General features: G+C 45.3%; 1 protein-coding gene across 4 annotated transcripts in view; it reads left to right on the top strand.

Moving 5' to 3' along the window:
- LOC137306271 (protein Aster-B-like) overlaps positions 1-25084 on the top strand; it is a 68111-nt gene that overhangs the window by 26512 nt on the left and 16515 nt on the right. For 3 of the 4 annotated variants that reach the window (XM_067975433.1, XM_067975432.1, XM_067975434.1), the window contains exons 9-16: positions 25-163; positions 1607-1784; positions 5579-5722; positions 14664-14782; positions 16443-16585; positions 18389-18492; positions 18769-18966; positions 20033-20120. In XM_067975433.1, the coding sequence (XP_067831534.1) occupies positions 25-163; positions 1607-1784; positions 5579-5722; positions 14664-14782; positions 16443-16585; positions 18389-18492; positions 18769-18966; positions 20033-20120 (1113 nt within the window). The remainder of the gene's footprint in view (positions 1-24; positions 164-1606; positions 1785-5578; positions 5723-14663; positions 14783-16442; positions 16586-18388; positions 18493-18768; positions 18967-20032; positions 20121-25084) is intronic. The other variant, XM_067975435.1, reaches the window with a different exon arrangement.

Below are 25084 nucleotides of genomic sequence, written 5' to 3'. Positions count from 1 at the left end.
GTTAAGTCTGATGTGTGTTGGCAGGATTGGTGAGGAGCTGGATGCTATGGAAATGAATGACACGTCTTCACGGAGCAGTGTTGAAATGAAGCTGAACTCCAGCCCTCAGACTGATCACCAGTCTTGTCTAACTGTTGTGGATGGCACGGATACCGTCCCTTTGGTAATTCTGCTGTGTTTCTCATTATGAAATGGTCACTGATGATCTGGGTGCTGCTCAGGGAAAAAGTGTGTTGCTTCAGACTGCATATGACGTTTGTCATTGTCTAGAACTTGGACCATTCCTCCTCGTGTGTATTTTCTTGCTATCATTAAGTTTTTTTTATTCCCTGTGTCTATTGAATTGGTACAAGAGATAAAGACATGATAGTGGCATATACAATTAAGGGATGGTGGCCACATAGATAGATGATTGGAGGGCAGAAAGCAACTGATAGTGGTTAAAATAAGTTTTTGGACTGGAAAGTTGGTGAATGGTGTTTCACAGGGGTCTGTCTTGAGGTGTAATCCTTGGGGGACTCTGGAGGTGTCACTGCCAGAAAGGATAGAGAAGCCATTCCTGGAGACGTATCTACATCCAGATAGGTAGGACTGAAGCCACACAAGGGTAGGCCCATGGAGCTGGGCGTTGGAGGAGAATGCTGTGGAGAGGTTGAGGAGGGATGATGCATCACTATCACGATCAGAAGCTCTTGTTCAGAGGGAAGCTGGGTTGGATGGGTTAAAAGAGGGAGTATCGAGAGAGGTGGGCATGTAGCTGGGAGATGATGTCACATTGAAGGACGTTAGAAAGGAAAGGGAGGTTGGAGAAAGGATAGAAGGGTCTACGGGGGATGGCGGTTTGAGGAGGGAGTAGTAATGGCAGCTTTGAAGGGTAGAGGAACAGTGCCTGAGGAGGGAATCATTTACAGTGTCGGCTAGTATGGCGACCAGGAAAGAGAGTTAGCTGTTGAAGAGTTGAGTGCGGAGAGGATCAAAGGAGCAGAAAATGGGTATCATGAAGAGGGGAGATGGGGGAGAAACTTCTGAAAGACAACTAACAAAGAGGAGACATCTGTGCTCTGTTTTACCAAATTTCTAGTGTCTGAACCAGTCTATCACCCAGTGGACAGTAGTGATCCCTGTAGTTCTATCTTGATGCCAACCATAGCTCATTGTATCAATTTAATTTAGCTCGATACTCAGTAGTGTATCTGATTTTGGTTCATAGGCCTTGGATTGATCGCTCGAGTGTGAAATATTAAGTGGTTTGAAATCCTAGAGCTCGGGAATAGACAAATTTCTTCAAAACCTTTACTTACGTTGTTGATTCCAAAGTTGCACCCATTGACTAGAACTCTGCACCACTTGGTGAACAAATGGAAATTGTTCATTTCCATTTTCCAATCCAATTTCCAATGGTAATGCTGATAAAATAAGCAGTGTTTGGACAAATTATTGGGTTGAGACCAATAATAGCAATCCTCAACTAGGAATCAGATTCCAGCTCCCTGGGGGAGGGGGGAAGAGATCGAGGCCATGAGGAGACCAAGTATGATATCACCTGTCTAACTTGTTGCTGTTGGGATTATTCCTGTGCTCTGATGCTTTTCTCCTCCCTCTTTAGTTCAGTGAACAGCCTATAGCTGCAGTAGAATGTGAAGTTCAGGCTGCAAGCAGCCAGGAAGTAACTCTGGTCACCGAGCAGCCAACACCTCCGTTATCAGGAAACCTGTCGTCTTTGGACTTCATTGATGATGACATTCCTACAGACCTCAGTGACTCATCAGAAACTCAGGATGATGGTACATAAAGGGGAAAGTAAATGCGCAGCCACAGAATGGAGAAAGCACTGGGGCTGCATTCTGAGGCCGAAGCCTAACAATATTACAGGAGACCCTGGCGTCTTGTGGCAGCTCCCTGATTTCCCCATGTTCCTGGCAAAATTTGCAGCGATGCATTGGGGCAGTCTGTCTGCAATATCAGCTGTTAAGAGCTGGAATAAAGGATCCTCAATCCTCCCAAATTGATTGGAAGAATTGTAAAGTGTACATATTAACCTGGGCTGTGTAATCTGGGAGGCAAGCAGTTGCTTAGAAGGAGAGGTCAAGGTTAGATGGTTGTGCAGAGGGTAGGTGTAGACGAGGAGAGGGGGTGAAGGTAGTGCTGAGACCACTTGTTCGCTGGTCAGTTTTCCTCTGCTGATGCTGGAGGTATAGAGTGGGGCTGCGACAAGTTGTTTCATCACAGGAAGCCATTTGGCCCATCGCGTTCATTCTGTCGATAGCTCTATAGTAGAGTTCAGTACTCAAGTTTCAATTCCTGCACCCTTTTAATATTTTTCTCCTTTCAAAGGTTAGCTAACTCTCTTTTAAACGTTTGATTGAACCAACGTCAGTAGCTATCTACGGTAATGTATTTAATATTCTTATGACCCTTTATGTGAAAAAAGTCCGTCTAAATCTCTAGCAGTAATCCTGAGGTGATATCTTTTGTTACAATTCACAGACAAGTGGGAATTATTTTTCACTGTTTACCATCCTAAACATTTTCATAATTTTGAACACTTCTATTAGATCGCCCCTTAACATAATAACATAAGAAATAGGAGCAGGAGCAGGAGTAGGCCATACGGCTCCTCTAGCCTGCTCCGCCATTCAATCAGATCATGGCTGATCTTCGACCTCAACTCCACTTTCCCGCCCAACCCCCATATGCCTTGATTCCCTTAGTGTCCAAAAAACCTTCTCTGTTCTAGGAAATACAGCCCTAGTTTTTTAAATTAGTTGTCATCGCTGTATCCCTCCATCCTTGGTGTTATCCCAGTGAAACTATGTTGCATGTTTTCCATCACTGCATTGTCCTTTCTGCAACTGGTGCCTAAAACTACACAGTGCTCCCAACTGTGGCGTAAAGCCTGGTACAGATCCATTGTCACCTCTGTGCTTTTGTATTCACTGCTCCTATACATAAAGAATGTGCATTTCTATAGCACTTTTCACCATGTCAGGACGTCCCAAAGCGCTTTACAGCCAATGAAGTTCTTTTTTTTTTAAGTGTGGTCTCTGTTGTAATGTGGGAAATGCGGCAGCCAATTTGCACACAGCAAGATCCTGCAAACAGCAATGTGATAATGACCAGATAATCTATTTTTAATTATGTCAGTTAAGGGATAAATATTGTCCAGGACACCGGGGAGAACTCCCCGGCTCTTCTTCCAATAGTGCCATGGGATCTTTTACGTCCGCCCGATAAAACTCTGGAATCCATTTGCTCCTTCTGTGGATTTTTCCACCTGCAGAACTGCAGGTTTAGGTTAGGGTTAAAGATGTGTGTATCTTCTCCCCGAAATCTCTCTCTCCCTCCACTGCTTTGAAAATTTTTACTGTTTATGGTGCTTTTGAATTCTGTGTTCTCCCCAAAATAAAGCACTTCACATTTATCTTTTATTGAACTTCATTTGCCATATATTCTGCCCACTCCCCCAACCCAACTGTGTTCCCCTGTAATCTCCTCCCCACTCCCCTCACCTATCTGTGTTCCCCTGTAATCTCCTCCCCACTCCCCTCACCTATTTGTGTTCCCCTGTAATCTCCTTCCCATTCCCCTCACCTTTCTGTGTTACGAGGAGAGATTACACAAATTGGGGTTGTATTCTCTAGAGTTTCGAAGGTTAAGGGGTGATCTAATCCTATGAAAGCTGCCAATTGTCATTTAAAAAAAAACCTAACTAGTTCACTAATGTCATAGGAACATAGGAACAGGAGCAGGCCATTCAGCCCCTTGTGCCTGCTCCACCATTTGATAAGATCATGGCTGATCTGTGATCTAACTCCATATACCTGCCTTTGGCCCATATCCCTTAATACCTTTGGTTGCCAAAAAGCTATCTATCTCAGATTTAAATTTAGCAATTGAGCTAGTATCAATTGCCGTTTGCGGAAGAGAGTTCCAAACTTTTACCACCCTTTGTGTGTGTAGAAATGTTTTCTAATCTCACTCCTGAAAGGTCTGGCTCTAATTTTTAGACTGTGCCCCCCTACTCCTAAAATCCCAACCAGCGGAAATAGTTTCTCTCTATCCACCCTATCCGTTCCCCTTAATATCTTATAAACTTCGATCAGATCACCCGTTAACCTTCTAAACTCTAGAGAATACAACCCCAATGTCCTTGATGGAAGGGAACCTGTCACCCTCTTCTCGGTCTGGTCTACATGTGACTCCAGTCCCACACAGTGGTTGACTTCTAATGCTGCAAGAGCAATTGGGGATTGGCAGTAAATGTTGTCTGGCCATTGATGGCCATATCTCAAGAAATAAACCAGCAGAATTCTGGTTTTGTATCTAGAGACGTAGATTAGAAAAGCAAGAAGGTATGTTAAACTTGTACATGGTGTTAAGGCACAGTTTGAGTATTATGTACAAATTTGGGCACTCCTTTATGGGAAGCATATAAAAGTAATGGAAAAGATTCACTGAGCTGTTACCAGGGATGAGGGCTTACAGTCAGTAAGGCTTTATTCACCGGGGAAGGTTAATGGGTGACCTGATAGAGGTGTTGAAGAATTTGAAATGTTATGATGAGGTAAATAGTGTGATGTGTTCTTTCCACTGGTCATTGAGATCGAGGTGAGAGGGCACAAATTTTAAATAATCACAAGAAATAATTCAAAAGGAGATTGGAAGAACATTGTTTACATTAGATGGTGATTAGAATTTTGAAATTTCTGCCACAACTCAATGGCGGTGAATTTCACAATTTGCCAGGGTGGGATTTGAACTCACAACCTCAGGGTTGCTGCTTCAGTACAATAACACTATGGTACTGTGCCCCATGGTTTCACTGACCTGTGCTACGGCCTCATTGACCTGCGGACCAGTTGTTGAAGAAGGATCCAAACATTGTGTTTAAAATAGAATGATAGCTGCTTTGAAAGGAGGAATATTAAAGGGTATTGGGGGCAAGCAATAGAGTGAGGTTCGATTGGGCGGCTTGTAGGGGAAAAACCCGGTGTGGGCTTGATGAGGCAAATGGCCTGTTTCTGTGCTGTGATGTTCCAGGATTGAGGACTGTGAGAGGCTGTTAAATGTGCAGGCAGAAAGAATAAAAACTTGGTTTTGTGTAACACTTAACTATGCCTCTCAGAAATGTCCCAACATACTTCAGATACAATTAATTACTCTGAAGTGCAGTCACTGTTGGCCCCCATTTTGCACACAGCAAGGTGCCCCAAGCATCAGAGCTGCGAATGACCAGTTCACTGTTCCTGGGGGTGTTGATTGAAGGAGGAGTGTTGGGAGAGACACCGGGAGAGCTCTCTGCTCTTCTCATAGTGCCGTGGAACCTTGAGAGCCCGTCTGAAGCACCAGAAAGGTAGCTGAGCCTCGGTTTCAAATTTCATCTGTAGAATGGCACCTCTAAAAATGCAGCATCCTTCACTGTCAGTCCAAATTATATACTTGGCCTCTTAAATGGGGCTTGTACCCACAGCCTTCTGTTTCCAGTGCTGAGTCAAGTTAACAATTACTGGGAGGGTTGCGAGAGACCCTTCAATCTGCTTGTTGTTGATTTTCTTCTACATTTTTTTCTTGTCTAAAGGAGAAGTTGAACCCTTCTGTACAGACTTGGGTGGGAGATTGTACATTAATTTGGTTTTCCGGATGGCTGTTGATGAGCTCTACGAGATGCTGTTCACTGATTCACAGTTTCTACACCACTTTCTGGATAATCGTAGATTCACAGGTACGTTCCTGGGAGATTGTAATTGTGTTTGGCTTTTGTTTTGAAGCTATTGCTTATCCATGTTTTGACACTGAATATCCCTAACAATAAACTAAAGACGTAATAAACATAGAAACATAGAAAATAGGGGCAAGAGTAGGCCATTCGGCCCTTCGGGCCTGCTCCGCCATTCAAAATGATCATGGCTGATTGTCTAACTCAGTACCCTATTCCCACTTTTTCCTCATATCCCTTGATCCCTTTAGCATTAAGAAATATATCCATCTCCTTCTTGAATACATCTAATGACTTGGCCTCCACTGCCTTCTGTGGTAGAGAATTCCACAGGTTCACCACCCTCCTCATCTCTGTTCTAAATGGCATACCCCGTATCCTGAGACTGTGACCCCTGGTTCTGGACTCCCCAGCCATCGGGAACATCCTCCCTGCACCTAGTCTGTCTAGCCCTGTTAGAATTTTATATGTTTTGATGAGATCACCTCTCATTCTTCTAAACTCTAGTGAATATAGGCCCAGTCGACCCAATCTCTCCTCGTACATCAGTCCTGCCATCCCAGGGATCAGTCTGGTAAACCTTTGTTGCACTCCCTCCATGGCAAGGACATCCTTCCTCAGATAAGGAGACCAAAACTGCACACAATACTCCAGATGTGGTCTCACCAAGGCCCTGTATAACTGCAGTAAGACATCCCTACTCCTGTATCAAATCCTCTTGCAATGAAGGCCAACATACCATTCGCCTTCCTAACTGCTTGCTGCACCTGAATGCTCGCTTTCAGCGACTGGTGTACAAGGACACCCAGGTCTCATTGCACATTTAAACAACAAGCAACATTTGCATTGCTGAATAAAAGGTAACTTGGTACAGTTACACAGTGAGTGACCCTTACCCTGAATAAACAGGGACTCTGTACAGTTACACAGTGAGTGACCCTTACCCTGAATAAACAGGGACTCAGTACAGTTACAGTGAGTGACCCTCACCCTGAATAAACAGGGACTCTGTACAGTTACACAGTGAGTGACCCTTACCCTGAATAAACAGGGACTCTGTACAGTTACAGTAAGAGACCCTCACCCTGAATAAACAGGGATTCTGTACAGTTACACAGTGAGTGACCCTCACCCTGAATAAACAGTGACTCAGTACAGTTACACAGTGAGTAACCCTTACCCTGAATAAACAGGGACTCTGTACAGTTACACAGTGAGTGACCCTTACCCTGAATAAACAGGGACTCTGTACAGTTACACAGTGAGTGACCCTTACCCTGAATAAACAGGGACTCAGTACAGTTACAGTGAGTGACCCTCACCCTGAATAAACAGGGACTCAGTACAGTTACAGTGAGTGACCCTCACCCTGAATAAACAGTGACTCAGTACAGTTACAGTGAGTGACCCTTACCCTGAATAAACAGGGACTCAGTACAGTTACAGTGAGTGACCCTTACCCTGAATAAACAGGGACTCTACAGTTACACAGTGAGTAACCCTTACCCTGAATAAACAGTGACTCAGTACAGTTACAGTGAGTGACCCTCACCCTGAATAAACAGTGACTCAGTACAGTTAGTGAGTGACCCTTACCCTGAGTAAACAGTGACTCAGTACAGTTACAGTGAGTGACCCTTACCCTGAATAAACAGTGACTCAGTACAGTTACAGTGAATGACCCTTACCCTGAATAAACAGTGACTCAGTACAGTTACAGCGAGTGACCCTCACCCTGAATAAACAGTGACTCAGTACAGTTACAGTGAGTGACCCTCACCCTGAATAAACAGTGACTCAGTACAGTTACAGTGAATGACCCTTACCCTGAATAAACAGGGACTCAGTACAGTTACAGTGAGTGACCCTTACCCTGAATAAACAGTGACTCAGTAGTTACAGCGAGTGACCCTCACCCTGAATAAACAGTGACTCAGTACAGTTACAGTGAGTGACCCTCACCCTGAATAAACAGTGACTCAGTACAGTTACAGTGAGTGACCCTTACCCTGAGTAAACAGTGACTCTACAGTTGCATAGTGAGTGACCCTTACCCTGAGTAAACAGTGACTCTACAGTTACACAGTGAGTAACCCTTACCCTGAATAAACAGTGACTCTACAGTTGCATAGTGAGTGACCCTTACCCTGAGTAAACAGTGACTCTACAGTTGCATAGTGAGTGACCCTTACCCTGAGTAAACAGTGACTCTACAGTTACACAGTGAGTAACCCTTACCCTGAGTAAACAGTGACTCTACAGTTACACAGTGAGTAACCCTTACCCTGAATAAACAGTGACTCTACAGTTACACAGTGAGTAACCCTTACCCTGAGTAAACAGTGACTCTACAGTTACACAGTGAGTGACCCTTACCCTGAGTAAACAGTGACTCAGTACAGTTACAGTGAGTGACCCTTACCCTGAATAAACAGTGACTCTACAGTTACGCAGTGAGTGACCCTCACCCTGAATAAACAGTGATTCTGTACAGTTACACAGTGAGTGACCCTCACCCTGAATAAACAGTGATTCTGTACAGTTACACAGTGAGTGACCCTTACCCTGAGTAAACAGTGACTCTACAGTTACACAGTGAGTAACCCTTACCCTGAATAAACAGTGACTCTACAGTTGCATAGTGAGTGACCCTTACCCTGAGTAAACAGTGACTCTACAGTTACACAGTGAGTGACCCTTACCCTGAGTAAACAGTGACTCAGTACAGTTACAGTGAGTAACCCTTACCCTGAATAAACAGTGACTCTACAGTTACACAGTGAGTGACCCTTACCCTGAGTAAACAGTGACTCAGTACAGTTACAGTGAGTGACCCTTACCCTGAATAAACAGTGACTCTACAGTTACGCAGTGAGTGACCCTCACCCTGAATAAACAGGGACTCTACAGTTACGCAGTGAGTGACCCTCACCCTGAATAAACAGTGATTCTGTACAGTTACACAGTGAGTGACCCTCACCCTGAATAAACAGTGATTCTGTACAGTTACAGTGAGTGACCCTTACCCTGAATAAATAGTGATTCTACAGTTACGCAGTGAGTAATTCTTATCCTGCTAAATAAATAGCAACTCAGTTATGCGTCTAACCAGGAAAAGCACAATGCTAAACCTGTTTCTCGGTGATGGATTGGAACAAGTAAGCCACCAGATGGTTGGAGGACATATAATCAAAACATAATTGGGCTCACAGTCAGAATAGGAAAGGCAAAAGTTGAATCAAAAGCAAGGGTATTGGACTGGAAAAGAGTCATTGCTGCAGGAGTTCCTCTGGACAATGTCATCGGCCTAACCATCTTCAGCTGCTTCATCAATGGCCTTCCTTCTCTCGTGCATCAGGAATGGGCTGTTTGTTGACGATTTCAGTGTTCAGTACCATTTACAACTCATTTAATAATGCCAACCTACAACAGGGCTTGGACTGACCAATGGCAAATAACATTCACATCACATAAGTGCCAGGTAATGACCACCTCCAACAAGAGAAAGCTCGACATCCTCCCCATGACCTTTCAATGGCACCAACATCGCCAAATCCCCCACTCAACACCCTGGGGGTCACCATTGACCAGATGATTGACTAGATCAGCCAGACCAACATGGTGCCTGCAAGAGGAGGGCTGGGTACTCAGTGAGAAGCCGCTCACTTGACCCCTCAAAGCCTCTCCACTGTGATGGAATACTCAACCATGCATCTGGATGGATGCAGTCCCAACAACACTTGAGAAGCTCAACACCATCTAGGACAAAGCAGTTTATTGATCGGCACCCCTGCAACTGGACTCACAGTGGCTCCAGGGTATACTATCTACAGGATGCACTGCAGCAACTCACCCAGATTATTTTGGCACAGCACCTTCCAGCCCTGTGATCTCTACCATTGAGAAAGACAAGAGCGGGAACACCATCATCTGCAAGTCACACACTATCCTGACTTAGACGTAATCCTTCATGTTCACTTGGTCAAAATCCTGGAACTCCTGACCACCATCAACCACAAGGATTGCCATAGGTTAAGTCGACACCGCCACCTTCTCAGGGATGGGCAGCAAATTTGGGCTTGCCAGCATCACCCACATCCCGTGTGCAAATTTAAAATTGGGTACGGTAGCTTAGTGGTTCTGGTACTGGACTAGCAACCCAGAGATCATGAGTTCAAATCCCACCACACAAGTTCCGAAATCGAATTCGATAAATCATGTCCTGGTACCAGGAAAAATAGCCTATGATAGCTTTTTTTTTATTCGTTCACGGGATGTGGGCGTCGCTGGCAAGGCCGGCATTTATTGCCCATCCCTAATTGCCCTCGAGAAGGTGGTGGTGAGCCGCCTTCTTGAACCGCTGCAGTCCGTGTGGTGACGGTTCTCCCACAATGCTGTTAGGAAGGGAGTTCCAGGATTTTGACCCAGCGACAATGAAGGAACGGCGATATATTTCCAAGTCGGGATGGTGTGTGACTTGGAGGGGAACGTGCAGGTGGTGTTGTTCCCATGCGCCTGCTGCCCTTGTCCTTCTAGGTGGTAGAGGTCGCGGGTGTGGGAGGTGCTGTCGAATAAGCCTTGGCGAGTTGCTGCAGTGCATCCTGTGGATGGTGCACACTGCAGCCACAGTGCGCCGGTGGTGAAGGGAGTGAATGTTTAGGGTGGTGGATGGGGTGCCAATCAAGCGGGCTGCTTTATCTTGGATGGTGTCGAGCTTCTTGAGTGTTGTTGGAGCTGCACTCATCCAGGCAAGTGGAGAGTATTCCATCACACTCCTGACTTGTGCCTTGTAGATAGTGGAAAGGCTTTGGGGAGTCAGGAGGTGAGTCACTCGCCGCAGAATACCCAGCCTCTGACCTGCTCTTGTCGCTACATTATTTATGTGGCTGGTCCAGTTAAGTTTCTGGTCAATGGTGACCCCCAGGATGTTGATGGGGGGGGATTCGGCAATGGTAATGCCGTTGAATGTCAAGGGGAGGTGGTTAGACTCTCTCTTGTTGGAGATGGTCATTGCCTGGCACTTATCTGGCGCGAATGTTACTTGCCACTTATGAGCCCAAGCCTGGATGTTGTCCAGGTCTTGCTGCATGCAGGCTCGGACTGCTTCATTATCTGAGGGGTTGCGAATGGAACTGAACGCTGTGCAGTCATCAGCGAACATCCCCATTTCTGACCTTATGATGGAGGGAAGGTCATTGATGAAGCAGCTGAAGATGGTTGGGCCAAGGACACTGCCCTGAGGAACTCCTGCAGCAATGCCCTGGGGCTGAGATGACTGGCCTCCAACAACCACTACCATCTTCCTTTGTGCCAGGTATGACTCCAGCCACTGGAGAGTTTTCCCCCTGATTCCCATTGACTTCAATTTTACTAGGGCTCCTTGGTGCCACACTCGGTCAAATGCTGCCTTGATGTCAAGGGCAGTCACTCTCACCTCACCTCTGGAATTCAGCTCTTTTGTCCATGTTTGGACCAAGGCTGTAATGAGGTCTGGAGCCGAGTGGTCCTGGCGGAACCCAAACTGAGCATCGGTGAGCAGGTTATTGGTGAGTAAGTGCCGCTTGATAGCACTGTCGACGACACCTTCCATCACTTTGCTGATGATTGAGAGTAGACTGATAGGGCGGTAATTGGCCGGATTGGATTTGTCCTGCTTTTTGTGGACAGGACATACCTGGGCAATTTTCCACATTGTCGGGTGGATGCCAGTGTTGTAGCTGTACTGGAACAGCTTGGCTAGAGGCGCAGCTAGTTCTGGAGCACAAGTCTTCAGCACTACAGCTGGGATGTTGTCGGGGCCCATAGCCTTTGCTGTATCCAGTGCACTCAGCCGTTTCTTGATATCACGTGGAGTGAATCGAATTGGCCGAAGACTGGCTTCCGTGATGGTGGGGATATCGGGAGGAGGCTGAGATGGATTATCCACTCGGCACTTCTGGCTGAAGATGGTTGCAAACGCTTCAGCCTTGTCTTTTGCACTCACGTGCTAGACTCCGCCATCATTGAGAATGGGGATGTTTGCAGAGCCTCCTCCTCCCGTTAGTTGTTTAATTGTCCACCAGCATTCACGACTGGATGTGGCAGGACTGCAGAGCTTTGATCTGATCCGTTGGTTGTGGAATCGCTTAGCTCTGTCTATAGCATGTTGCTTCCGCTGTTTAGCATGCATGTAGTCCTGAGTTGTAGCTTCACCAGGTTGGCACCTCATTTTTAGGTTTGCCTGGTGCTGCTCCTGGCATGCTCTTCTACACTCCTCATTGAACCAGGGTTGATCCCCTGGCTTGTTGGTAATGGTAGAGTGAGGAATATGCCGGGCCATGAGGTTACAGATTGTGCTGGAATACAATTCTGCTGCTGCTGATGGCCCACAGCGCCTCATGGATGCCCAGTTTTGAGCTGCTAGATCCATTCTGAATCTATCCCATTCAGCACGGTGGTAGTGCCACACAACACGTTGGATGGTGTCCTCAGTGAGAAGACGGGATTTCATCTCCACGAGGGCTGTGCGGTGGTCACTCCTACCAATACTGTCATGGACAGATGCATTTGCGACAGGTAGATTGGTGAGGACGAGGTCAAGTAAGTTTTTCCCTCGTGTTGGTTCGCTCACCACCTGCCGCAGGCCCAGTCTGGCAGCTATGTCCTTCAGGACTCGGCCAGCTTGGTCAGTAGTGGTGCTACCGAGCCACTCTTGGTGATGGACATTGAAGTGGGACAGGACATACCCAGGGACGGTGATGGAAGAGTCTGGGACGTTGGCTGAAAGATATGATTCTGTGAGTATGGCTATGTCAGGCTGTTGCTTGACTAGTCTGTGGGACAGCTCTCCCAATTTTGGCACAAGTCCCCAGATGTTAGTAAGGAGGACCTTGCAGGGTCGACTGGGCTTGGTGTTTTGCCGTTGTCGTGTCCGGTGCCTAGTGGTCCGATGCCGGGTGGTCCGTCCGGTTTTATTCTTGTTATGACTTTTCGTAGCAAGATTTTACAACTGAGTGGCTTGCTAGGCCATTTCAGAGGGCAATTAAGAATCAACCACATTGCTGTGGGTCTGGAGTCACATATAGGCCAGACCGGGTAAGGGCGGCAGGCTTCCTTCCCTAAAGGACTTTCGTGAACCAGATGGGTTTTTACGACAATCCGGTAGTTTCATAGCCATCATTACTGATACTAGTATTTTAATTCCAGATTTTTATTTAATTAATTGAATTTAATTAATTAATTGAATTTAAATTCGCCAGCTGCCGTGGCGGGATTTGAACTCATGACTCTGGATTTTAGTCCAGGCCTCTGGATTACTAGCCCAGTAACATAACCACTATGCTACCGTACCCTATGTAGTCGTGAAAAAGCATAACCAACTAGCTCAGTAATGTCCTTCAGGGAAGGGAGCTTGCCCAGCCTGACCTGTGCAAGAGTCCAGCCCTACACTATGTGGCTCACTGTCTATGCCCTTGGGGAAACCAGGGATGGGCAAAAACGCTGCCTTGTTAGTGTTGCACATATCCCAGAAACAAATGTGGATTGAATATCAGGCCTCCCAGGTTCCATCCTGGGCTCTACAAAGGCAACAGGCTTGGATATTCTTGTACTAGGATGTTATTGGGATCAACGAATATTGCTATGACAAGAGACGAGGCAGGACCTCACTTAAAAGGCTCCGAATTATGAAAGTGTTGAGGGAGTAAATAGTGAAAGATTATTTCAGGCCATTGAATCGGTCCTGAGGAGCATAAACTTTGGATTAGCAGTAAAATTGTAAAGGGGGAGGTTAGAAGGAATTGTTCTCACACAAAATGGCTGTAGCGGCCTGATTCCATTATAATGTTTGAGGAAAGAGCGGAGAAAGAGATGAGCAGATATCTTCAGTGTGGAGCTAAGAGTCACACAAGCAATGTGTGGAGTTAGTCTCCTTCTGCACTTCTACAATATGGAGTGAGTAACCCTCACCCTGTTAAACAGCAGCTCTGTATAGTTAGTGAGCAACCCATACCCTGTTAAATAGACAACAGCTCTGTATAGTTAGTAAGTAACCTGTACCCTGTTAAATAGACAACAGCTCTGTATAGTTAGTAAGTAACCCATACTCCATTAAATCCACAGCAGCTCTGTATAGTTAGTAAGTAACCCACACTCCATTAAATCCACAGCAGCTCTGTATAGTTGGTGAGTAACCCATACTCTGTTAAATCCACAATAGCTCTGTATAGTTGGTGAGTAACCCATACTCTGTTAAATCCACAATAGCTCTGTATAGTTGGTGAGTAACCCATACTCTGTTAAATCTACAATAGCTCTGTATAGTTGGTGAGTAACCCATACTCTGTTAAATCTACAATAGCTCTGTATAGTTGGTGGGTAACCCATACTCTGTTAAATCTACAATAGCTCTGTATAGTTGGTGAGTAAGCTTTATTCTGCTGTATAAAATGCCTGTCGAGGTACAAAGTGAGTCCTTCTTGTAACCTACTGAATAACAGATACAACTGCATCCCTTCGAGTGCACTTTTCTTCTGTTCCCACGCCTGACTCTGTGCATCCAGTTAAGGTGGGATTGTGAGGCTTGCTGGTAATGTGCTGAAACTGCCTTTGGATTCTTCTGACCAGGAGTTATTTTGAGTGCTCAGGAAAGCAGCAGAGTTTGTGAACCCATTCAGTGTTCCTCAGAGTTCGACCTGTGTATTTTGTCACAAATATCCAGGCAACGAAGAGCAGCTGTCAGCCGTGAGGTGCTGTGAAATCAGAGTCAAGCTACCAGCATTCAGGCTACTACCCAGATCTCATTGTTGCTGCTATAGTGCTGGGCAGAGCTCCCCATGTTCGATACTCAGTGTCCTGCCATGTTACCCATCACTTGTGCTTGCTGAAACAGTAGAACTAATATAACGAGTCCATGAGCACCTCCCAGAGCCACTCATGAATAGCTTGCCGTATCTGTGTTTCTTTCTAGATGTGACAGTTGCACCGTGGAGGAGAGATAGTAACGGGAATCAGAGCCGGGTACTGACTTATACCATTGCTATCAGCAACCCACTGGGACCGAAATCAGCACCAGGGATTGAAACTCAGGTCTGCGGCACTTGAGGCCGTGGGAGGGGGGGGTGTGGGGAAGGGAGGGAGGGGCTGTCTGTTTGATCCCACCCCTGTGTTAGAATCAGGCTGATTGTCCGTTTGTCAACTCCTATCCTCACTTCCCCCAAGCTGGGCTAGATGTCTTCCTGTCTACCCACCCCCACCTTGGGCTGTCTGTGCTCTACCTTGTCCCACTTTCCACTCCCTCCACCAGCTCACCCCTCACCAGCTTTCTCCCCAGGGGCAGGCTGTCAGTCTGTATTTTCTGTATTCTCTTTTTCTTGCCCTCAGCCTCGCCCAGACGCTCGCTCTCCAACAGATCCAGGTTCCTTCTGTCCACTCCCCTCACAGCTGGGAAGCGGAGTGAATCGCTCCCTCTCTTGGCTTCACACCCCATGCTCTTTGTCTCTTACACTATCGATTTTTGACAGCTCTTTGTGAGCAAAGCTAGGTGGGCATGTTTTGATAATAGCTGTAATGTACAGCACTTTGAGTTAATACATCAATAGATCTCTACACTGATGTACCAGCACCAGTGATGAAGGCGGGCAGGAGTACTGCAATCTGAGTACACGGGATTGTCTGCCACAGTGATCCGTCAGTGCACTCTCTGTGTTAGGAAGGAACATAGGAACAGGAGGAGGCCATTCAGCCCCTCGAGCCTGTTCCGTCATTCAATCAGATCCTAACTGATCCGTATCTTAACTCCATCAACCCGCCTTGGTTCCATAACTCTTAATACCCTTGGCTTGCAAAAATCTATCGATCTCAGATTTAAAATTTCCAATTGACCCCCAGCCTCAACAGCTTTTTGGGGAGAGAGTTCCAGATTCCCACTCCCCTTTGTGTGAAGAAGTGTTTCCCGACATCACCCCTGAACGGCCTGGCTCTAATTTTAAGGTTCTGCCCCCTTGTCTGGACTCCCCCCACCAGAGGAAATAGTTTCTCTCTATCGACCCTATTGAATCTTTTAATCATCTTAAACACCTCAATTAGATCACCCCTTAATCTTCTATACTTGATGGAATATAAACCCAGTTTATGCAACCTGTCCTGGTAATTTAACCCCTCTTGTTGAACCAAGATAGCTCAATTCTGGACTCCCTGTCCACCGGCCCCTGAGCCCTGGGTAATTAACCCTCAGGCAGGCCGCCTACTATTTCAGTGGGAATGGCCTGTTTCTCTGGGTACTTTAGTGAGATGAATGGAGGAGCGTTCCCTTTGTTAATTTCGAAGATTTCCTCATTCTCCAGGATTTCCAGAGTCCATTTCCTAATTCTGGGGATTGTGTCAGGATATGATCAGGGCCTAGCCTGCCCTGCCTGGAGCCCGGATACAGATGGCCCTGTCAGTAGAGATACTCGGGTGAGCCCTTCAGCTTGGCTAATGCATCTGAGGGCATGGCCCTGATTGCAGAACAAGCTGAGGCCAAGGAGTCCCAAGATTAGGGCATAAGAGCGCTGGGGCCTAGCCGCTGCCCTTGCATCCTCTGGCTATGGCCCTGGGCAAAGGGAGGCACCTTCCATCCTTTGAAAAGGCTCGTTCCATGCAGTCCCTTTGATTCCACACTGTTGGAAGATTTCGGTGTTTCCCATAGGGCATACAGCACTCACTGCCATGACTACTCTTAACAATGCGTTGTGTGCCCTTTCCTTAGACCCTATATAAGAGCAGCCAGAAGAGTGAGTGCTACATTGTTGATTCGGAGGTGGTGACGCAAGGTATCCCATACCAGGATTACTTCTATACTGTCAATCGCTACTGCCTAATGTGTGTAGCCAGGAACAAATGCAGACTGAGGTAAGCCCCACCTTAATTAGGCAGTCAGAACCTGGATTTAAATCAAGGGATCAAAGCCTGCTGTTAAATCTTGGCCTGTCTCTGGATCAGAGGCTGCAATTAAATCTAAACCAGTCCTCAGGATCAGCGCCTGGGATTAAGTCTAACTCAGAAGCAGGCCACTCGGACCTTCAGTCTCTGCGACTGCTTTCTTTCCCCATATGAACCACTGGTCTAATCCCACTCTCCTGCCTGCACCTCATACCCATTAATTTAATTTTTTAAGGAGCTATCTAATTCCCTTTTGAAAGATTTTATGGGCTTTGTTGCAGCATAGTTCTGGCAGAGAATTCCATATTTTAATCATTTCCCTGTGTAGAATATTTTTGCCTCCCCTTCAATTCCTTTTCTGATTGTCTTAAATTTATATCCTCTTGTTACTATTTTGCTGCTCAGTGGTAGAGACTTTGGCTGTTTGAGCAATGGGCAGGGCCGTTGATCAACTGGGGCTCTCTGTCATTACATCATAATGCACTGGGTCAGAAAGCAGACATGCATTATATCCTAATACACTGGGTCAGAAAGCAGACATGCAATATATCCTAACGCACTGGGTCAGAAAGCAGACATGCAATATATCCTAACGCACTGGGTCAGAAAGCAGACATGCATTATATCCTAACGCACTGGGTCAGAAAGCAGACATGCATTATATCCTAACGCACTGGGTCAGAAAGCAGACATGCAATATATCCTAACGCACTGGGTCAGAAAGCAGACATGCAATATATCCTAACACACTGGGTCAGAAAGCAGACAAGCAATATATCCTAACACACTGGGTCAGAAAGCAGACAAGCAATATATCCTAACACACTGGGTCAGAAAGCAGACATGCAATATATCCTAACGCACTGGGTCAGAAAGCAGACAAGCAATATATCCTAACACACTGGGTCAGAAAGCAGACATGCATTATATCCTAACACACTGGGTCAGAAAGCAGACATGCATTACATCCTAACACTGGGTTAGAAAGCAGACATGCAATATATCCTAACACACTGGGTCAGAAAGCAGACAAGCAATATATCCTAACACACTGGGTCAGAAAGCAGACATGCATTATATCCTAACACACTGGGTCAGAAAGCAGACATGCATGATATCCTAACACTGGGTTAGAAAGCAGACATGCATTATATCCTAACACACTGGGTCAGAAAGCAGACATGCATTATATCCTAACACACTGGGTCAGAAAGCAGACATGCAATATATCCTAACGCACTGGGTCAGAAAGCAGACATGCATGATATCCTAACACTGGGTTAGAAAGCAGACATGCATTATATCCTAACACACTGGGTCAGAAAGCAGACATGCATTATATCCTAACACACTGGGTCAGAAAGCAGACATGCATGATATCCTAACACTGGGTTAGAAAGCAGACATGCAATATATCCTAACACACTGGGTCAGAAAGCAGACATGCATGATATCCTAACACTGGGTTAGAAAGCAGACATGCATTATATCCTAACACACTGGGTCAGAAAGCAGACATGCATTATATCCTAACACACTGGGTCAGAAAGCAGACATGCATTATATCCTAACACACTGGGTCAGAAAGCAGACATGCATTACATTTACTGGCTCAGATTCTAGACCACTTGCTGGAATTGCAATGGTTGAGATTAGGTATCGTGGCGATTGGGTCAGTGACGCCTCCCCCACCCCGTGGTGTGCACTTGTTTGTTTTGACCACAACCGATATCACTAAAAGGTCTGATTGCCTGTTTGTAATTAATTGAACAGAGTCTCCTCAGAAATACACTACAGGAAGCAGCCGTGGAACCTGGTGAAGAATTTCATCGAGAGGAACACGATGAGTGGGCTGGCGCAGCACTTTCAGCATTTAGGTATGGACAGACATGGGGAACTGGGGCGGTGCAGTGAGGGAGCTACAGGGAATGGCACTCTGAGTTAGGCACAAGAGCTGTCCTTCCAATTGTATATGCTGAGTTTGGCGTTTACGAGAGAGGTGGGCACTAGAAATGAAATACCCAAGTTCTTCAGGGAGTGATGAAGTAGAACAAAGTGAGCTTTCCTGCCTTGTCCTCCCACCGAGTGCAAAGACCCTGCCTAGTTTTTCCTGCAGTCTTGCCGAGACCTCTTACGCCTGTTTGTTTCTTCAGAATTAGAGTTGGTGAAGGTGGAGAAATTGCTGAAAGCTAATTGCTCTCGACAGTCTCTAAAGGAAAAGCACAGCAAATCAGGGGCATTGCGGCGGAGGAAGAGAGCACATTGTCGCAAATCACAGTTAGATGAAATCCTGAGCCCCCTAATCTCGCCTTCAGACAAGGAAACATCGTCCAGAAATAAACGCGTATCAGGTAAAGCATACACTTCAGCACAGGAGGGTGTGAGCATGGGAGCAGCATGTGTGCACGCACAGAAGGGTACGCACATGAATACAGCATGTGCATGCACAGGAGAGTGTGCACGCAAGTGCAGTGGGTGTGCATGCACAGGAGAGTGTGCACATGAATAAAGCATGTGTGCATGCACAGGAGGGTGTGCGCATCAGTGCATCGTGTGTACATGCACAAGAGGACTTGCACACAAAGGGCCTTCCAATAAAACAAAGCAGATTACAGGATGATATGATAGAAGTGTTTAAAATGATGAGAGGATGGGACAGGATAGATAGAAGCAAACTGTTTCTAGTAGTTGAGGGTCTAGAACGAGGGGCCAGTGATACAAGATGAAATGTCAGAGATTTAGAACAGAGAGCAGGAGAGCCGCACACAGAGAGTTGTGAGGCTGTGGAATTCACTTCGAGGGTTAGTGGTTGAGACAGAAACGATATTAACATTCAAGATTGGATTGGAGAGGGGGATGTATAAATGTGAGTGGCACTATTTGTTCACATGGCGGTAAACACTGACATGGACTGGATGGGCCGAATGGCCTGTTTCTGTGTGATAATGTCTATGTATTTCAATATGTGCACATGCGGACAAAAGCTCAGGGGCCTATGTACAATAATTATAGGGAACACAAGCATGTGCATCTGTATACACAACGCAAGTATGTGTACACAATTGTGTGTGTGTGTACACAATTATAGTATATGTACACAAGCACAGAGTGTGCGTGGTGGTGTTTGTGTATATACACGATTTCAAGGTATGTTCCCACACAGGTGTACATGTTCATGACGGGGAGTGTATGTGTATGTACATGAACACAAGGTACAGTGGGCATGTGCATGCGTTCACGAGTACAGGATGTGCTTGGGCACACGAGTACAGGATGTGTGCAGGATGTGCGTGTACAAGCGAGGGTATAATTGTTCTTCTGGGGAGAGGGTGATTAGTTCTTTAGGTTATGAGGGGAGGACCTGGGCCAGGATGAACGGTCAGCACGTGACTGATTTGTACATTTTGTGTGTTGCAGGGTCCCTACAGTCCAAGTACAGAGAACATGTAAGAGGTTGCTCACTGGACCGCAGTGTCTCCAATTTACTGCTGATTATCAGCTTCATGTAAGAATCTGGGCATCAAGTTTTCCCTGGGTTACAAACACTGCACTCCGTATTTCTGGCACCAGGAAGGATCTGTCCTGTAATTTTTCCCGGGTTCTAATGTCACAGTTTGGATACTGAGTGGTTTTACATAGAAACATAGAAAATAGGAGCAGGAGTAGGCCATTCGGCCCTTCGAGCCTGCTCCGCTATTCAGTATGATCATGGCTGATCCTCTATCTCAATATCATATTCCCGCTCTCTCCCCATACCCCTTGATGTTTTTTGTGTCTAGAAATCTATCAAGCTCCTTAAATATATTCAGTGACTTGGCCTCCACTGCCTTCTGTGGTAGAGAATTCCACAGGTTCACCACCCTCTGAGTGAAGAAATTTCTCCTTATCTCAGTCCTAAATGTCCTACCCCGTATCCTGAGACAGTGACCCCTCGTTCTAGACCCCCCGAGCCAGGGGTAACATCCTCCCTGCATCCAGTCTGTCCAGCCCTGTCAGAATTTTATACATTTCAATGAGATTCACGCTCATTCTTCTAAACTCTAGTGAATACAGGCCGAGTCGACCCAATCTCTCCTCATACGACAGTCCTGCCATCCCAGGAGTCAGTCTGGTGAACCTTCGCTGCACTCCCTCCATGGCAAGTATATCCTTTCTTAGGTAAGGAGACCAAAACTGCACTCAATACTCCAGGTGTGGTCTCACCAAGGCCCTGTGTACCTGCAGTAAGGCATCCCTGCTCCTGTACTCAAAACCTCTTGCAATGAAGGCCAACATACCATTTGCCTTCCTACGGCTTGCTGCACCTGCATGTTTGTGTTCAATGACTGGTGTACAAGGACACCCAGGTCCCTTTGTACATCAACATTCCCCAATCTATCACTATTTAAATAATACTCTGCCTTTCTGTTTTTCGTTCCGAAGTGGATAACTTCACATTTATCCACGTTATACTGCCATGTATTTGCCCACTCACTCAACTTGTCTAAATCGCCCTGAAGCCTCTTTGCATCCTCCTCGCAACTCACAATCCTACCTAGTTTTGTGTCGTTAGCAAACTTGGAAATATTACATTTGATTCCCTCATCCATAGGAACATAGGAACAGGAGTAGGCCATTCAGCCCCTCGTGCCTGCTCCGCCATTTGATAAGATTATGTCTGATCTGTGATCTAACTCCATACACCTTTCTTTGGCCCATATCCCCAAAAAGCTATCTATCTCAGATTTAAATTTAGCAATTGAGCTAGTATCAATTGCCGTTTGCGGAAGAGAGTTCCAAACTTCTACCACCCTTTGTGTGTAGAAATGTTTTCTAATCTCGCTCCTGAAAGGTCTGGCTCTAATTTTTAGACTGCCCCCTACTCCTAGAATCCCCAACCAGCGGAAATAGTTTCTCTCTATCCACCCTATCCGTTCCCCTTAATATCTTATAAACTTCGATCAGATCACCCCTTAACCTTTGAAACTCAGGAGAATACAACCCCAATTTGTGTAATCTCTCCTCGTAACTTAACCCTTAAAGTCCGGGTATCATTCTAGTAAACCTACGCTGCACTCCCTCCAAAACCAATATGTCCTTCCGAAGGTGCGGTGCCCAGAACTGTTCACAGTACTCCAGGTGCAGTCTAACCAGGGTTTTGTATAGCTGCAGCATAACTTCTGCCCCCTTGTACTCTAGTCTTCTCGATATAAAGGCCAGCATTCCATTAGCCTTATTGATTATTTTCTGCACCTGTTCAAGACACTTCAATGATCTATGTACCTGAACCCCTAGGTCCCTTTGGACATCCACTGTTTTTAACTTTTTACCATTTAGAAAGTACCCTGTTCTATCCTTCTTTGATCCAAAGTGGATGACCTCACATTTGTCTACATTGAATTCCATTTGCCACGGTTTTGCCCATTCACCTAATCTATCAATATCCCTTTGTAATTTTATGTTTTCATCTACACTGCTTACAATGCCACCAATCTTTGTGTCATCGGCAAACTTAGATATGAGACTTTCTATGCCTTCATCTAAGTCGTTAATAAATATTGTGAATAATTGAGGCCCCAAGACAGATCCCTGCGGGACTCCACTAGTCACATCCTGCCAATGTGAGTACCTACCCATTATCCCTACTCTCTGTCGCCTTTCGCTCAGCCAACTTCCTAACTAGGTCCATACTTTTCCCTCGATTCCATGGGCTTCTATCTTGGCTAACAGTCTCTTATGTGGGACCTTATCAAATGCCTTCTGGAAGTCCATATAAATAACATCCATTGACATTCCCCTGTCCACTACTTTAGTCACCTCTTCAAAAAATGCAATCAGGTTTGTCAGGCACGACCTACCTTTCACAAATCCATGCTGGCTCTCTCTGATTAACTGAAAATTCTCAGTGTTCAGTCACCCTATCCTTAATTATGGACTCCAGCATTTTCCTCACAACAGATGTTAGGCTAACTGGTCTATAATTCCCCGGTTTCCCTTTCTCTCCTTTCTTAAAAAGCAGAGTGACATGTGCAATTTTCCAATCCAGAGGGACAGTTCCTGAATCTAAAGAACTTGGAAAGATTATAATTAGGGCATCTGCAATGTGCTCACCTACTTCCTTTAAAACCCTGGGATGGAAACCATCTGGTCCTGGGGATTTGTCACTCTTTAGTGCTATTATTTTCTTCATTACTGTTGCTTTACTTATATTAATTTTTTCAAGTCCCTGTCCCCGATTCAATATTAGTTTTCTTGGGATTTCCGGCATGCTATCCTCTTTTTCTACTGTAAATACTGATGCAAAGTAATCGTTCAACATGTCCGCCATTTCCCCATTGTCAATGACAATATCCTCACTTTCAGTTTTTAAGGGGCCAACACTGCTCCTGACCACCCTCTTTTTCCTAATGTAACTATAAAAGTTCTTCGTATTGGTTTTGATATCCCTTGCAAGTTTCTTTTCATACTCCCTTTTTGTAGCTCTTACTATCTGTTTTGTCCAAATCATTGGTATATATTGTGAATAGCTGGGGCCCAAGCACTGATCCCTGCGGTACCCCACTAGTCACCACCTGCAACCCTGAAAAAGACCCATTTATTCCTACTCTCTGTTTCCTGTCTGTCAACCAATTTTCAATCCATACCAGTATATTACCACCAATCCCATGTGCTTCAATTTTGCACACTAACCTCTTATGTGGGACTTTATCAAAGGCCTTCTGAAAATCCAAATACACCACATCTCCCTTATCTATTCTACCAGTTACATCCTCAAAAAACTCCAGTAGGTTTGTCAAACACTATTTCCCTTTCATAAATCCATGTTGACTTTGTCTAATCCTGTTGATATTTTCTAAGTGTCCTGTTATCACATCCTTTATAATAGACTCTAGCATTTTCCCCATTACTGATGTTAGGCTAACCGGTCTGTAGTTCCCTCTTTTCTCTCCCTCCTTTTTTAAATAGGGGGGTTACATTTGCCACCTTCCAATCTGCAGGAACTGTTCCAGAGTCTATAGAATTTTGGAAGATGACAACCAATCCATCCACTATTTCCATGGCTACCTCTTTTAGTACTCTGGGATGTAGATTATCAGGCCCTGGGTATTTATCAGCTTTCAGTCCCATTAATTTCTCCAGCACTATTTTTTTACTAATACTAATTTCCTTTAATTCCTCCTTCTCACTAGTCCATTAGTTCCCTAGCATTTCTGGGAAGTTATTTGTGTCCACTTCCGTGAAGACAGAACCAAAGTATTTGTTTAATTGCTCTGCCATTTCCCTGTTCCCCATTATAAATTCTCCCGTTTCTGACTGTAAGGGACCTACATTTGTCTTCACTAATCTTTTTCTTTTTACATACTTGTAGAAGCTTTTACAGTCTGCTTTTATGTTCCTTGCAAGTTTACTCTCATACTCTCTCTTTCCCCTCTTAATCAATCTCTTGGTCTTTTTTTGCTGAATTCTAAACTGCTCCCAATCCTCAGGTTTACTACTTTTTCTGGCAACTTTATATGACTCCTCTTTGGATCGAATACTATCCTTAATTTCTTTTGTTAGCCATGATTGGGCCGCATTTCCTTTTGTGTTTTTGCGCCAGAAAGGAACGTATAACGGTTGCAATTCATGCATTCGTTCTTTAAATGTTAGCCATTGCCTATCCACCGTCATGCCTTTTAATGGAACTCCCCAATCTATCATTGCCAACTCACTCCCCTTACAATGGGTTGTTCATAGGACCACCAGTATCTGTTAAGTTACTGTCAGTTACCAGCTGGCAATCTTAAAAAGACAACACCATGAGTGAGGCTTATGATATTTTGACCTGTTAAAAGTTTCAACAAACCGTATTTTCGAAGAAACCTACCACTATATTGTTGACCAGGTATATGTCCCACGCAATGTTCCGTACTCAGTTTCACTCACATACATTCTGTGTATTCTGTGCTCACAGTCTCTCGCACGCTGTTGGACAACCTATGTATCTTTCCATATCCAGTCTTCAACTCTTGTACATCCCATGTGTCTGTTCTGTGCCTGCACTCTGATTCTCTCTATTATATATGCTGTGTTTCTATTGCACACTCGAGTACACATTCTGTACATCTTCTGTACCTGCAGTTTCTAACCTTCTGTTTTATACCCCATGCAACTGTTTTCTACCTTTACACAATAGTGTACATTCTGTGTATCTATTCAGTACCCACAAGAACACATGCTTTCTGTGCCTGCACTCTTACACAGCATTCTACACCCTCTGACTATCCATGCTGTATTCTCACTCTGTTGTACACCCTCTAATTATCCATTCTGTATTCTCACTCCATTGTAGACCCTCTGATTATCCATTCCGTATTCTCACTCTATTGTAGGTCCTCTGATTATCCATTCTGTATTCTCACTCCATTGTAGACCCTCTGATTATCCATTCTGTATTCTCACTCTATTGTAGACCCTCTGATTATCCATTCCGTATTCTCACTCTATTGT

This window comes from Heptranchias perlo, chromosome 42 (assembly GCF_035084215.1).
Source record: "Heptranchias perlo isolate sHepPer1 chromosome 42, sHepPer1.hap1, whole genome shotgun sequence".
Classification (NCBI taxonomy): domain Eukaryota; kingdom Metazoa; phylum Chordata; class Chondrichthyes; order Hexanchiformes; family Hexanchidae; genus Heptranchias; species Heptranchias perlo.
The sequence above is the reverse complement of the archived record's forward strand: the minus strand, read 5'-3'. Positions and strand labels throughout refer to the sequence as shown.